General features: G+C 40.9%; 2 protein-coding genes across 4 annotated transcripts in view; one reads left to right on the top strand and one right to left on the bottom strand.

Annotated features, from left to right (window-relative positions):
- The window catches only part of Dennd6a (DENN domain containing 6A), a 57308-nt gene that overhangs the window by 2823 nt on the left and 37541 nt on the right, over positions 1 to 16944 (bottom strand). The window contains exons 13-19 of one of the 3 annotated variants that reach the window (XM_036198942.1): positions 16364 to 16429; positions 15826 to 15890; positions 10712 to 10801; positions 2125 to 2178; positions 1910 to 2019; positions 1434 to 1551; positions 50 to 124 (exon numbers count right to left, since the gene is read on the bottom strand). In XM_036198942.1, coding sequence (XP_036054835.1) covers positions 50 to 124; positions 1434 to 1551; positions 1910 to 2019; positions 2125 to 2178; positions 10712 to 10801; positions 15826 to 15890; positions 16364 to 16429 — 578 coding nt within the window. Of the gene's footprint in view, positions 1 to 49; positions 923 to 1433; positions 1552 to 1909; positions 2020 to 2124; positions 2179 to 10711; positions 10802 to 15825; positions 15891 to 16363; positions 16430 to 16944 lie in introns of those variants that run through there. The other 2 variants (XM_036198943.1, XM_036198944.1) reach the window with 2 other exon arrangements.
- The window catches only part of Pde12 (phosphodiesterase 12), an 86186-nt gene that overhangs the window by 40952 nt on the left and 28290 nt on the right, over positions 1 to 16944 (top strand). The window lies entirely within an intron of this gene.

Here is a 16944-nt window from a genome sequence, read left to right as displayed (position 1 = left end):
AAAAAGGTCTATTATATATTATTATATTTTCATCTCTTTAGTTACATACCAACTTATTTTTAAGCTTCAATACAAGGTCTACTGTTTCTACTTCTGTATGTTTCTGGATCCAGAGAAGGAGGTCCTAGACAGTAAGGAAATTCCAAATTGGTACATACTCAAAAAATATTCAAGCCTCTCTATCTCAACTAGTGAGGCCAGTGGAAAGGAAAGACAAGATGGGAAAGAAGACAGGACATACAACTCCAACACAGCAGGACAGTGCAAAGGGAATTTTCACAAAAATCTCAAAACTGCTAAGGAGATCATTTTTAACATTTGCTAAAACAATTGTAAATAAAACTTAAGAAAACTCCTTTCTGAGGTGGCCCTTTGTAAGAGGGAAAAACAAAACAGCAGCTCAATGCAATAAATATTAATCTTTTTTTATTATAAGAGTAATTTATAAGGAATTTTTAGCTAAGAAGTCAAGATAACCAAATGTGAATACATTACTCTATATAAATTTTGTTATCTGCAAATAAAATTTTCATAGGGCTTACTTGTGGCTGCTTTCATCATGGTATTTGTCTAAAAGCCACAGTCACTAGGAGTTTATGATTAGGAAAGATAACACTGTGACCAGCCCACCTCAACATTTAAAGTGAAATACAACAGAAACTAAGATTGTATCATCTCAAGAAGCTCCCTTTGAAGTAGGCTGGTGTGAGTTACAGCTATAAAATGCAGCCCGACCACGTGAACAAACTGTCAGCACTAACTGGAGATGGTGACTAAGTCACACTGGAAACAGCTGGAGCCACACAGCAGGGCGGGAGTCCTGATCCCAGGTGCACTCTGCTTTATAGATTTGCCAATTTCTGTGGTATAATACTCCCACTGCAGGTGACTTCATGCTACTAACTGAGGTCTGAACACAGAACTGGGAAGAGAGGTGCACAATTAGTTCATGTAGACCAAAAAGCAGACTACAGCACTCCATGGCTTCATAACTTGGGGTGCTGCAAACTGAGGCAAGTTCACTTAACTCCTAAACCACAGTTGCAGCACAATGCAGATCACAACACCCCCACCTCAAGGGATTTTTGTGATAATTAAGAGAGCCCTGTCTCATAGGACAAGATATGAGCACGTTAGCTATGAGTACTATTTATAATAATAAAGTGGGGCTTAGTGGATAAAGGCATTATTGCCAAGCTGGACACCCTACTTTAGACCTTGTTGACCCTCAGGGTAGGAGAGAACTGATTCATGAAAGCTGTCCTCTGACCTCCACACTCACACTATAACATGTACACATGCACACATACACACACACACACACACACACACACACACACAAAATAAGTAAATGTAATAAAGTGGATTCTAAGTATTGTTTTCAATCTCTAAAAATATTTTTTTTGTACTCTTAATACTTGCATCATACTAACACACTGTTTTCTAACCTCTTCACAAAGAGCTTCTAGATGGAGTGCCTCCAATTTTTGGGTCATTTCTTTCCGACGGGTCTTGAACCAGCCATCAAAATTTGGAGACTTTAGAAACTGCCTACAAAAATGAATTTAAAAAAAAAGGCAAAGTTTGGTTAATATTTATTTCTTCTTTCAATATCCCTCTTAAAAACAAGACAACAAACAAATAAAACAAAAAGTAAACAAACAAACCTACCCAGGGTCTCAAGTAACCCAGGCTAGCCTCAAACTTGCTATGAAGCTGAGAATGACATTTTACTCTGGATCCTCCTGACTCTCCCTCCCAAGTGTTTGCATTACAATGTGCCACCATGCTAGCCTTTCATTCCTTTCTTATAGTCCAGAGATACATGTTACATGACTAATCTAGGTTTTACAACTAGTTTTTTAAATAAAGATTCACAGGTAGGTGGAAAATAAGTAAAGTGATTAACCGGTAAAGTCCAATCCAATCGCCCTTTATTCCAGATGTGAGCTGAGGCCCTGTTTTTTCAAGTGTCTTCATAAATTCTTCTGGAAGGAACTGTCTTAACTGGGGTGGACTCTAGAAAACAAGGCATACTATGTTTAGAGATAAGGAACTGCTCTATTCAAAGAAGGTAATTATAGCTAGACAGCTCAAAGAGGAAATCACTTAACTAGCACATACCTTCCATGGAGAAATACTTTTCTGCAAAGGCATCAAGCTTGCCACATATCTTTCCTAAAGCCAAAATAAATAAATAAATAAATAGATAGATAGATAGATAGATAGATAGATAGATGAATGAATATTAGTTCTTAACAGTCTTACTTAAGGATCTTACATTTTAATAAAATGTTTTTTTAAGTCATACTAGGACACACACACACACACACACACACACACACACACACACACACTTTTTTTTTTCCACCCAGTTTCTGGCTTATAACTCTCTACTATAGGTAGTTCATAAAAACTAGAATTTGCCAGGGCAGTGGTGGCGCACGCCTTTAATCCCAGCACTCGGGAGGCAGAGGCAGGTAGATCTCTGTGAGTTCGAGGCCAGCCTGGGCTACCAAGTGAGTCCCAGGAAAGGCGCAAAGCTACACAGGGAAACCCTGTCTCGGAAAAATCAAACAAACAAAAAAAAAACCCCTAGAATTTCTCTTCCCCACAGTAGGTTACAAAAATCTCATCTTCCCTGGCCTTGCTGACCATGACTTCTCTATGTTGTCTGGAAGGAGTGGTTAAGACCTGCAGTTCAGAAAGAGTCTCAATCACACCTGCAAGGAAAGGATCTGACAGACAGACTGCTGACTTTCACCACCCAGTCTGATAGCATCGGACCAGAACATGCACTCTTTGTACCAATAACATTTGGACACAGATACACATGCTTCAATCATGCTTATGCAATGAAGTCTCTGTAGCAATCCAAAGGACAAGGGCTGAAGAGTTTCAAGACAGCAGAATACATGACATTTATAGTGGGTGGCACATTCAGAGACATCATGCAAGCTCTATGTCTCTCCCTCCATACCCTATCCTATCTATCTATCTGTACTCTTTGTAATGTTTTGTATAATAAACCAACTAACATCAATGTTTCCCTGAGTCACTCAAGTAAATGAGTAGATTCTGAAGAAGGGATTATGGGATTTACAGTGGATCAGTACTAAGCACAGACTGGAGCTTGGCACTGGCATCTAACATGGAGTAGAGCAAACTCAAGAATCCAGCCCTCAGCATTTGGCATCTGAAACTATCATCAGGTATAGTGTCAGAATTGAATTCAAGGACACCTTGCTGGTATCTACTACAGAACTGCATGTGACTGAACATGTGACTAACTGCTTGCTTGGTGGTGAGGTAAAAAACTGCATACCTCATGGAGTCACAGAAGTGATAGATCTTGTGAATATATAGAAAGGAAAAGTGATCCACAGTGGTTTTTTAAAAAAACATTTTTAAGTTATTACATTCATTTATTTACTGCGTGTGTTTCTCTTGGCACATGTGCATGCAAGTGCACATGCATGCTCATGGCATATATGTGGAAGTAAGCACTCTTCCCTTCCATCATGTAGATCTCAGGGATCCAGGATGGAACTCAGGTTGTGAGGCTTGGCAGCAAGTGCCATTCCCCAGTGAGCATCTCGACAACCCGAATGTAAGTTATTCCATCATGTTCCTTCAATGACTTCACCTTTTCCTACAAAAGACTGCTCCAGTTAAACTGACTTGGGAAGTCATGTTTCAACAAAATTTAACTAAGACTTGGATACTCAAAACAGATTACTTTTCCTTTGTTCCAAGATTGTGGCTTGCTGTACTGCACAAGCTGATTTTGAACTCCTGGGCTCAAGTGACCTTCCACCTTAGCTTCCCAAGTAACTGAGACATGACACTGTGTCCAGTTCCTATCTTCCCTTGTTTAAAATTATTTATGTGTGAGTGCATGATCTATATGGGCTTGTGTGCCACAGCATACACATGGAAGTCAGAGGACAACTTTGCAGGTTGGTTCTCCCCTTCCACCTTTACATGTGACTGAACAAGTTGCCAGGCTGTGTAGAAAATGTCTTTCCTTCTGAGCTCTCTCACTAGCCCTTCTTTGGTTTGTTCAAACATGGTCTTGCTATGTACTCCTGGCTATCCTTGAAATCATGATCTTCCTGCCCCCACGCCAACTGTTGGAATTACAGGACTATGCTATTCTATCTGGCTCTAAACTCAGATATATTTTTAAGGTTTTTTAAATTTATGTGTGTGTGCAGGTACATGCACATTCATACTCATGGACACCAGAAGCTGGTGTTAAATGCCCTCAAGTTAGAAGTACAGGTGGTTTTGAGCCTCTGGAAATGGGTGCTGGAACAGATATCGGGTCCTCTGTGCAAGAGCAGCAAGTTCCCCTAACTGCAGAGCCATCTCTCCAGCCCCTTATAATTTGAATGGAATAGTTAACTGTGTTGAGTAACTATGTCAGAAAATGTACTTAACACTTTCAATGCTTCATCTCTGGTGGTCCTTGAAACCATGATTTCTGCAAGTAACTACTGGGAGACTGAAGCTTCAAAGCTAACCAGCCTGAGCAGACTCACTATGTGGACTTGAATTTAGAGATACTTGATATCCTTTCACTTTTCCTTCTTTTATTGTTGCCATTTATTTAAATATTTTTAAGATTATAATTACATCCTTTCATCCTTCCAAACCTTCCATATAACCACAAGCCCACTGTCTCTTCACATTCATGGCCTCTTTAACTGTGGTCGTGTATGTGTGTGTGTGTGTGTGTGTGTGTGTGTGTGTGTGTGTGTGTGTGTGGTCTCTCTCACATACATAAATATAATCTGCTCTGCCTGTATAATGTTACTTGTCTGTGTGTTTTCGGGGCTGACCTTTTGGTAGTGGAAGAGCCAATGGTGAGCTCTTCCCGCCCGGGGAGACTTTCTCCCACTCTCAGCATGTCTTGGTTGGCTGGAGTTTCTGTCTAGGGCCGAAGCCTCGTGAATTCCCTTCTATGTGAGCATGTCTATGGTCATCACTGCTTGGTCATGTTTCGGCAGCCGTGGTGGTGAGACTTCATGGGTGTAGCTTCTGATATTTCCACGATACAATCTCACAGAAAACTTCCTGCTTCTCTGGATCTTACAGACATTCCATTCCCTTTTCCACAATAATCCCTAGGCCCTCAGTGTAGGAACTGTGCTGTGGATTTATCAGTGGGAATTGGACTCTAAAGCTCTTTGATTGGTTCTGTTGTTTTTGAGACAGCATCTAAACCTACAGCCCTAGGTGGCTTTCAGCTGGTGACACCCTCTGCTTCTGCACCGAGTGCTAGGGTCACAGGATGGCCAGGCCCAGCTTAGTCTATGCTCTTATGTACCAACAAAAAAGTAGATTTACTTAAACAAGTTGTTTTGTTTGATTCTAGGCATCAAATCCAAGGTCTCACCACCAGTTCTTACTGTACCACTGAATTACATCCCCAACACAGCACAGGTTTAAATGAATCAAAATTCCATCCCCAAATGAAGAAAGAATACTTTTTTTCTAAAATGAACAACAAAGGTCTTCAGGTTGTTTTGTATCTTCATAGATTCTGTTAATAGTGACACAAAAGCAATGATGCAATCTCCAGACCAAGCTATTGTGATACTGCCTAGATTTAGATGTCACTCCACTAAATTCCTTAATATGGCTGTATTAGTCATTTACTCAATAAATAGTTAAAAGTCTACCCTACATCAGACGGCGGGAGTGCTAAGGAACAAGACATACATAGTTCCCTTTATCATAGAATTATATAGTTTCTTGGATGTGGTATCAAATTCTGTTCAAGAAAACAGTATCAGCCAGACATGATGACACATGTCTTTAATCCCACAACTTGAGATCTATACAGTGATTTCTAGGCAGCCAAGACTACATGGTAAGACGCTATCTCAAACAAAACAACAAACAAACAAACAGTATTAGAAGAAGAAACTCCAAGGTGACCTATTAAAGTACAAAATGCAGGCATTATATAAAAATCTCACAACAGACTAACTAGTTCAGTAGACGTATGTACCAGGACTATGTACTCCCCGGGTCCAACTTGGGCCAAAGCATAGCACACTGCCCTGCACTAACCCTGACTAGGCAGAGGCAGCCACCCCGTGTCCCTGTCATAGAGCAGCCTGTGTGCTACAACTTGCAGGGTTGCGGACATACTTCAGCAATAACAGAAACAGGAACTTAGCTCCAGCCGTGGTTTCCATTTATAAGGGTGATGGGGAAAAAGACTTCCAGGTGCTTAGTATGACTCTGAATCTAGAAGTGCCACACGCTCTCACTATGGCAGATTCCTCCCTCCCTCCTCAAACAGATCCCCACATCACTGGGGCAGAAAAGAGCTCTTGTCTGAGGAAGATGGTATTTAAGAGAAGGAAAGAAAGCTGAAAGCATCATGAAGGAAACCATAAGTTAGATATGGAACTGGTTGAATCACCCAGAAAAGATCCACCCCACCTAACTCAAGAAGTCCTCCTGAAGACCCGCTGACCACAGCTCCTCTCAGTGAGAGACGGCGGCAGTACTGTGGTAAAAGGGGCATTTTGGGGGCAGCTTTTCTGGGCATTTCTTCCTCTTTGTTGCATCTGACATCTTCCACTGGTAATTTCTCATCAACAACTGGATCCAGCTTGGCCCACCTAATGGGGATTTATATCTGGGTCTGTAACAGCTAACACAAACCTAAGCTGATCCTTGGGTGTCTGCATCACTTGTAATTATTTTGTTCTATGAATGCTGCACATATATAAATGCATGGAACAACCACCAAGGCCAGGTGTGGTGGCACACGCCTTTAATCCCAGCATTTGGGAGGGAGAGGCAAGCGGATCTCTATGAGTTATAGACCAGCCAGAGCTAGAAAGATGATGTCTCAAAAATCAAACAAAAAAATAATCACTAAAAACATCTATTATACCTAGAGGATAAACTGGTATGCATGTTAGACTGGTTAATATCTAACATAGCAATTTAGTAGTAAATTGTCTTTGGATAAGTGACATAAGTATCTACTAAAAATAGCTTCACTACACTAGTTAAAGTGTATATAGTAATTTAAAAATTAATTCAATTGAAATACTTCAGTTCCTAAAAGAATGACTAACACTGATACTAAAATCACTACATTAAGGAGGTTCTGTGGTTGGATGTAAAGTATCCTGCCAAAAAGACTCATATGTTGAAGGCTTGGTTCTCTAGCTGGTGATGAAACTGAGAGGTGATTGGATCATAAAAGTACTAAATTCATTAGTGGATTAATCCACTGCTGAGTTTGTATGGAATGGGCTATTAATGAAGTAGGCCCTGGCTAGAGGTCACTAACAGTACAACCTTGGATGTACACCCTGGCCTGGCCCCCTTCTCATGAAGTGGGCAGCTTGTGTTACAAGTTTGCATTGCTGTGAGAGTCTACCTTGTCTCATGCCTAAAGCAATAGCAACAGGCTAACCTTTTACTCAAGTCTCTAAAATTATGAGTCAAAATAAACCCTCTTCTTTAACTTTTTTTCAGGAATTTGTCACAGTGATAAAACATCTGAATAATACAAGGTTTATTGTTGTGGGATATGTGTATACTGTGTGGAAGATGTATTGCTGTGATTGGTGTAATAAAAAGCTGAATGGTCAATAGCAAAGCAGGAGGTATAAGCAGGACTTCCAGGCAAAGAGAAGAAACAGGAGGTGTAAGATGGAAGAGAGGTAATGCCATGTGGCAGAACACAGATTAACATAAATGGGTTAATTTAAGATATAAGAGCTAGTTGTGACAAGCCTAAACTAAAAGCCAACCTTTCATAATTAATAGTAAGTCTCCCTGTTGTTATTTGTGAGCTGGCAGTCCTGACAAAAAAGTACTCCTACAATTTGTGTAAAATATTGTGGCTTTATGGTGATAGAACTTTAATAATGTATTTAATGGGCTTTGGGGTACCTAATAAACACTACAATTGTCCAGATGTGGTGGCACACCCATATAATCCTAGCACTCACAAGGCTGATCTGCATAGTGGGTTCCATGGCAGTCAAGGCTAAGGACCAAAGGAAAGGCAGAGGGAAGGGAGAGAGGGAAGGACTACACTTGACTAAAGGTTCTTAATAACAAATACAAATGAGGATATAGCCACATGCTCCACTGTGCAGTTGATAGACTAACCTGATTTTGCTTTTGCAAAAGAAGGCCTTTTGTTGTTGTTTTATTTTTTTGTTTTGTTTTCTGAGATAGGTTTTCTGTGTATAACAACCCTGGCTGCCCTGGAACTCACTCTGTAGACCAGGCTGGCCTTGAACTCACAGAGATCTGCCTGCCTTTGCCTCCCAAATGCTGGGAATAAAGGCATGTGCCACCATGCTCAGCTCTTTTTTGTGTTGCTGTTTTTTGTTTTTGAGGCAGGATGGCACAGTAGGGTCTTGACTGTATTCTAATTTTCAATAACCCTCCCATTGCTGTCTCTCAAGTGCTGGGGTTACAGGTGTAGACAGTAATGTTCCACTTCAGTATTTAACTGTTAGGTAATCATCTTGGATGATCAATCAGTTTCTTAGAGGCAGCTAGGTGGTATCTTGTATTGTTTATCACCTGGAATTATAGAGTTAATCTTATTGTTTGTGCTTAATTTTCTCATCTCTTAAAACCAGGGCTATAAGTCAGTGGTAGAGTATTTGCTTTGCATGTGCAAGGCCTTGGGATCAATCCCAGCACCACCCTTCACAACTGCGTGCCCCACCCCCATCAGTTTCATTCTATACATTCTGTGTGGCTGAATGATAATGGCCCCAGAGGCTCATGTATTTACATACTTGGTCCCAGCTGGTGAAACTGTTTGGGAAGGATTAGGAGGTGCCACCTTGTTGGAGGAGCTGTGTCACTAGGGGTCAACTGAAGTTTCAAAAGCCCATGGTATTCCCAGTTAGCTCTCTCTGATTCATGACTGTGGATCAAGACTTAAGACCCTCAGCTACTGCCCCAGCACCATGCCTGCCTGCATGCTGCCATGCTCCCCTCCATGATGGTCATAGACTCTAATCCTCTGCAACTGTAAGCTCCAATAAACTCTTTCTTCTATAAGTTGCCTTGATCATAGTCTCTAATCACAGAAATAGAAAAGCAACTCAGACAATTCTTTGTCTATTAAAAAAATGGTAAATAAAAAAGAATAAAATTTTATCAAGTCAAAAATTGTATCAGTATCTCAATCAAGACTTACAACATAGGACAATCCTTCAAGAAGCCCACAGTCATATTCTTAGGGGTATCTTCCTGAGTGCTATTATTTCTCCCTTAATCCTAGTGCTTGAAATATATATTAAAGGTCTTTTAATAAACTCCAACTCCACTTAAAAAATGTCACAACAGCCCTTCAACTGAAGAATGGAAAAAGAAAATATGCTACATATACACAATGGAGTACTACTCAGCAGAGAAAAACAATGACATCATGAGGTTTGCAGGCAAATGGATGGATCTAGAAAAAAATCATCCTGAGTGAGGTAACCCAGACTCAGAAGGACAAACATGTATGTACTCACTCATAGTAGGATACTATATGTAAAACAAAGATGACTAGACTGCTACACAACTCCAGGGAGGCTACCTAGAAAATGGGACCCTAGGAAAGACACAGGGATCACCCAATGACAGAGAAATGGATGAGCTCTACATGAACAACCTGGATGACAGTGGGAGTAATGAAGGGCAAGGTTCGAGGGAAAGAAAGCTTAGGGGAGCAGGAGATCCCAGCTGGATCAAGAACAGAAAGGGAGAACGAGGAATAACAGACCATGATAAATGAACACCACATGAGAACAGGAACAGGCAGAGTGCTCGAGAGGTCCCCAGAAATCCACAATGATACATCCTCTGTAGACTGCTGGCAATGGTCAAGAGAAAGCCTGATTTGACCTAGTCTGGTGATCAGATGGCCAAACACCCTAATGGTCATGCTGGAACTCTCATCCAATAACTGATGGAAGTGGATGCTGAGATCCTTGGCCAGACCCCAGGTGGAGCTCCAGGAGTCCAATTGTCGAGAAAGAGGAGGGACTGTAAGAGTGTGAATTGTTGAGACCAAGATTGGAAAAGCACAGGGACAAATAGCCAAACAAATGGAAGCATATGAATTATGAACCAAAGGCTGTGCAGCCCCCAGCTGGAGCAGGCCCTCTGTATAAGTGAGACAATTGAATAGCTTGAACTGTTAGGGAGGCACCCAGGTGGTGGGATCAGGACCTGTCCTTAGCGCAAGAGCTGGCTGTTTGGAACCTTGAGCTTACACAGGGACACTTTGCTCAGCCTGGAAGGAGGGGACTAGACCTGCCTGTACTGAATCCACCAGGTTTAAATGAATCCCCAGGGGAGTCTTGGCCCTGGAGGAGATGGGAATGGAGGAGAGGGGATGGGGGGGGAAGGTGGGGACAGGGGCAGGAGGGGGGAGGACAGGGGAACCCATGGCTGATGTGTAAAATTAAAACACAAATATAATAAAGATATACACATAAAAAAATGTCACAACAAACGTACAAGGTATTTATGGACCACAGAACCAGCCACATGTGGACAAGCAAACTGAGGATCAATGACTTGCCAAAGGGAATGAGAACAAAGAATCCAGGTTTCTCATAACTATTTTAAATCAATAAACATACTTATTGGTAAAGCATAGAACTTACGATATAGAGGACGGGAATCACATTTATTAAGATTAATAACTTACTAATGGAATGATGAAACTTTGTGTCAGTTCCAAAAAATAGCGTCGGAGAATAACACTTTGAGCCTCAGAAGGACGTTTCTGCTGTACACCCTTGAGAGAAGACAGAAGTAAGTCCATATGTTATGTTAGGGAATGTAGGATAATGACCAAGTCCAACTGCTTTGTAAACAGGCATTTAAGTTTAATCAACAACCAATAAAAAACCCTAGAATGTTATAGGAAAACAACTTAATTAGAAGTTCATTTTGTAAAGCTCTGTAGAAGGAAGTTGTAGCTAGAGGATAGGGAGTCAGGGAGGGAGGGAGGCTGACCTTTCTGTAACTGTACTAAGTTAAGGCTGGATGGCAGCAAGCAGTCTTGGTGCGTTAGTACTGTACAGTAGGATGACCAGAGGACAATTACATACTATATATCTCAAATACATAAAAGAAAGGATTTTAAATGTTTCACCACAAAAAAATATTTGAAGAAATGGGTACATTTAACCAGACTTCAACATTACACAATGTATGTGTGTGTGTGCATAGTACTGTATTGATACATATAATTTGCTTTTATCACTCAAACATAAATTTGAGATCCATAGATTTATTAATATCATTTATTCCATACTGAAGAGTATCAGTTCACAGTGAAAATAACCTTTATTTTGCATATGCTATATTAATACAACTGACATCTTTAAAAAATACTTTCTCTTACTGTTAGATGCTACTGACAATTTATACCAATGTCTAAGTTTCTAGGTGGACTATTTTTTTATTATTATTAAATGTTTATTTATTAAAAGTTTTTTCCATTTTACATACCAACCCCAGTTCCCCCTCCCTCCCCTTCTCCCACCTCCTCACCTCCCTCCCACTCTACCCCCATCCACTCCTCAGAGCAGGTAAGGCCTCCCATGGTAGTCAACAAAGTCTGGCATACCAAGTTGAAGGAGAGCCTTGCCCCTCCCCATTGTATCAAGGCTGGGCAAGGTATCCCATCACAGGGAATGGGCTCCAAAAAGCCAGTTCATGCATCTGGGATAAGTCCTGGTCCTGCTGCCAGGGACCGCACAAACAGACTGAGCCACATATCTGTCACCCACATTCAGCAGGCCTAGTTCGGTTCCATGTAGGTTCCTGAGCTGTCAGTCTATAGTCAGTGAGCTCCAACTAGCACCGGGTCAGCTGTCTCTGTGGGTTTCCCCATCATGTTCTTGACCCCCTCTTCTTTTTTTAATGTCTAATGTCATTTATTGAAGGAGGGAGGAGGTCTTAAATACAGACTTACAGCACAATGGGGAAACCCCAGTTGGCAGAAGTTCGCTTCTGATATTTTGTTTGTTTGTTTGTTTGTTTGATCGAACCCCAGGCCTTGTGCTTGCTAGGCAAGCGCTCTACCATTGAGCTAAATCCCCACCCCCACTCCTGATGTTTTACAATCTTGCATCTAAGCAGTTAACGCCCAATATGCTGGATTCATAGACGAGGAGCTTCCCTTAAGCATTCAGGAGGGTGTGAAATCCCGCAGGGAATTAGCATAGGGAGGATATCAAGGTCAAGGTCAGCAAGCAAGGCAACAGTTACCCAAAATGGGGGCCAGGGACCTACAGGTCCCCACCTTTTACTAAAAAATAAGCTTCTGACTTAGGTTGCATGGGACATCAGCAGGTCACTTGCCTGTCATGGAGACACCTGTCCAGGCCACACAGGTGTTCTGTCTTAGGTTGGTGAGTGCCCCCCAGGCATTACCCGTCTCTGAATACTCATTATCATACAGGCTCAATTGTGTGAGAGCTGCAGAATTGACTGTTGCCAGAGATCTCTAAATGGCGCTGGGCTTGCAATCTGTGTTTTTGACACAGAAAAGACCAACAGAAGTCTTAATCCACCCATAGCCGGTAGGTTAAAGGCAACTGAGCCATTCCCTTCCTAACGAGTTTTACTGCAAATTGGAGACCTTGTAAGATGGTATCCTGAGAGCAAGTGGAACTTGAGTTTGTAAATTTATAACTTTCAAAGCCAATTGAAATGTATACAACTATTGACCTAAATTTCTCACGCCCAATAGAATGAAAGATTAACTGTGGTAGCTACTTTTGCTGCCAGGGTCTCCACAGTGCTAGCTGTAGTAACCAATTATGAAATGGCAATCCCAGAAACAGTAACAGCAGTGGTCGCCACTGTTATACCAGCAACAATGGCAGCAGCAATATCAAATTCTCTTCTGGAGCATGTGGGTATCCATTAGCAAGGACGCAACTCCAGGAACACGAACCGCTAAGGCCCATTATTCTTGATCCCAGCCCGACCCAAGCTGGCAGCTCTTAATATTGTGATGTTTCATTGAGGGTTGCTCAGTAATTGAGTAAAGCCAGATCTTATTATAAGCAACAGTCATCCTAAGGTCCTCCATGTCATCATATAAATATAGCCTTATGGTTTTGTGGGTTGCAGTCTGATTGTTCTTTGCTTTCTATCTAGAATCTACTTATGAGTAAGTACATACCATGTTTATCCTTCTGGGTTTGGGTTACCTCACTCAGGATGATTTTTTTCTAGTTCCATCCATTTGCCTGCAAATTTCATGCCGTCATTGTTTTTCTCTGCTGAGTAGTACTCCATTGTGTATATGTACCACATTTTCTTAATCCATTCTTCACTTATGGGCATCTAGGTTGTTTCCATGTTCTGGCTATTACAAATAATCCTGCTATGAACATAGTTGAGCATGTATCTTTGTGGTATGGTTGAGCATTCCTTGGGTATATGCCCAAGAGTGGTATGGCTGGGTCTTGAGATAGTTTGATTCCCAATTTTCTGAGAAACGGCCATACTGACTTCCACAGTGGTTGTACAAGTTTGCATTCCCACCAACAGTGGAGTAGTGTTCCCATTGCTCTGCATCCTCTCCAACATTGACTGTCATTAGTGTTTTTGATTATAGCCATTCTGACAGGTGTAAGGTGGTATCTCAGAGTCATTTTAATTTGCATTTCTCTGATGATTAAGGATGTTGAGCATTTCTTTAAATGTCTTTCAGCCATTTGTGTTTCTTGTTTTGTGAATTCTCTGTTTAGCTCTTCAGCCCATTTTGTAATTGGATTGTTCGGTATTTTGATGTCTAATTTCTTGAGTTCTTTATAGACTGTGGAGAAAAATCCTGTCAGATGTGGGGTTGGTGAAGATCTTTTCCCATTCTATAGGCTGTCTTTTTGTCTTACTGACCATATCTTTTGCCCGGCAAAAGCTTCTCAGTTTCAAGAGGTCCCATTTATTAATTGTTGTGCTCAGTGTCTATGCTGCTGATGTTATATTTAGGAAGTGATCGCCAGTGCCAATGCATTCAAGAGTACTTCTTACTTTCTCTTCTATTAAGTTTAGTGTAACAGGATTTATATTGAGGTCTTTGATCCACTTGGACTTGAGTTTTGTGCATGGTGACAGATATGGATCTATTTGTAATCTTTTAGATATTGACATCCAGTTATGCCAGCACCATTTGTTGAAGATACTTTCTTTTTTCCATTGTATGGTTTTGGCTTCTTTGTCAAAAATCAGGTGTTCATGTGTGTGTGGGTTAATGTCAGGGTCTTCAATTCGATTCCATTGGTCCATATGTTGGTTTTTATACCAGTACCAGGCTGTTTTTATTACTATAGCTCTATAATAGAGCTTGAGGTCAGGGATAGTGATGCCTCCAGAGGTTGCTTTATCATATAGGATTCTTTTAGCTATCCTGGGTCTTTTGTTTTTCCATATGAAGTTGAGTATTGTTCTTTCCAGGACTTGTTTATCTATAGCTACAAAACCAATACTCAAGTCTATGACTACTGCTGCATTGGTGTCTTGATTATGTGTGCATGTACCTTACCAACCAAGCCATCTCTGCAGCTCCTAGTCTTTTGATTTTTTTCAATTAAACATTTTTATTACCCTTATTTGTGTATATGTGTGCATGTGCATATATGTGCCAAGGAGTGCTTGTATAAATCAGAGGACAACTTGCAGGAGTCAGTTCTCCCTTTCTCCCATGTGGCTCCTGGAGCTGAACTCAGGTTTATGCATTTATTTTGAATGTAGCAGTATGTGTGTATGATTCAGGAGGTGGGACGTGGCACACATGTACAACAGCAAAGTGTGTGGAAGGCATCTTATAGGAGTTAGCTTTCTCCTCTCTCCTGACACCATGTGGGTCCCAGAGATTAAACTCAGGCTGGCAGCTTGGCAGCCAACACCTTTACCTCTTGAACCATCTCGCCAACACTATCTATTTATTTTGAGACAAGGACTCACTATTTAGCCAGGTTTGTCTAGAACTTAAGATCGTCCTATCTCAGTTGCCTAGTGCTGGTATTACAGGTATGAGCCACGACATCTAGACCTAAAGCTTGGATTTAAAAGTAATTCAGGGCTGAGGTATGCAAGGCAAAAAACAAAAGTGATTCAGGAAGATGGACTCAGTAAATAAAGGCATTTTCCCCTGGAATTCACATAAAAGGTGGGAATAGAGAATTGACACTACACTACAGTATTTCCCTGACCCCCACTATCATGGAAGCATACACACACACACGGAGATACACACACAGATTTTTTAATTTTTCAAAGAGAATCCAAGCCAAGGCACGATGGCACTTGCCTGTAACACAGTACTTAACAGGTAGAAGCAGGAGGATTACAAGTTCAAACCTAGCCTGGTCTTCACAGTGAGTTCTAGGCAAGCCAGTTGAGATTCTAGGTTAGGGATATGCCTCAATGGTAAAGCACTTGCCTAGCATACATGAGGCCTTGGTTCAACCAGCAGTATTGTTTTTAAGAAATGAGGTTCTGGGCTGGAGAGATGGCTCAGTGGTTAAGAGCACCGACTGCTCTTCCAGAGGTCCTGAGTTCAATTCCCAGCAACCACATGGTGGCTCACAACCATCTATAATGAGATCTGGCGCCCTCTTCTGTATACATAGTAAATAAATAAATCTTAAAAAAAAAAAAAAAAGAAAGAAATGAGGTTCTATTTCACATTACTACACATAAAAACAAAAACAACACCCCCCCACACACACATTGCCTAACTAAATACTACATACCTCACCAAGGAGATTTAAATTAATAATATGAGCAAGCAGTTACCTTCTGGAGTTGTTTTATGATCTCCTCATCTCTGTTTAGATATGGCTTGTAAGAAGTATAAACTCCTAAGAAAAGAAGATAGATAAACAGAAAAACCAACAACCTAGATGAGTACACACTTAAGTTTAATAAAAGTCTGGGCTGGGCTGGAGAGATGGCTTAGAGGTTAAGAGCACTGGCTGTTCTTCCATAGGTCCTGAGTTCAATTCCCAGCAGCCACATGGTGGCTGAAAACCATCTGTAATGAGATCTGGTTCCCTCTTTGGGCCTACAGGCATACATGCAGGGAGAACACTGCGTATATAATAAATAAACAAATCTTTAAAAAAAAAATCTGGGCTATCAAGATGACTCAGCTGGGACGGGTACTTGCCATGCAAGCCTCACTACATGAGTTCCATCCAGCCCTGCGGTCCATGGTGGAAGGAGAGAAATGACTCCCAACTACTGTCCTCTGACCTCCACACATGCACTATGACACTTATATGCAGACATCACAAGTATACACAAAATAAAAGTCAGTAATAAAAGTCAATACCAGGTTTAGAATCCAGAGTTTTTAGGTTCTTCAATTTTTTTACTTTCACTTGCTTAGGAATTTCACCTGAAAAAACAAAAACATAAAAACTCTTATAAACTGGGCTAAGGATGTAACTTAATGATAGAATGTTTGCCTGGGATGCTCATCTTTAGCATCATAATACTCTTAGTTACATCATACATGCTATAGAACTCATATTTTGGCTAAAATGTTTTTCTGTGCAACAAAAACTAAATGCTGGGGAGGGAAATAATGTAGAAATAAGTTTCATATTTCTTACAGTCACTAGTTCTTGGTAATAATGAAGATATATAGTAATCTATATGTGCTCTTGTAAAATGAGAAATGACAAAAACACAGTCATGCAGCAGGCTTCACTCTGATGCAGGAAACTTCATTTAGTCTAAGACACATCCTGAGCTCCAGTCCTACTCACTAGTGGAGGAGTGGCAGGTGGGCTTCATCAAAACACATTGTGTGCATGCACAAAATTCTGAAACAACTTTTAAAAACATAAAATAGATGCCAGGAAGCTCCAGGAAAAGCTCACAAATGTGAGGAAACACATGGCAGTTCTA

This window comes from Onychomys torridus, chromosome 9, assembly GCF_903995425.1.
Source record: "Onychomys torridus chromosome 9, mOncTor1.1, whole genome shotgun sequence".
In the NCBI taxonomy this organism is placed as follows: Eukaryota; Metazoa; Chordata; class Mammalia; order Rodentia; family Cricetidae; genus Onychomys; species Onychomys torridus.
The sequence above is the reverse complement of the archived record's forward strand: the minus strand, read 5'-3'. Positions and strand labels throughout refer to the sequence as shown.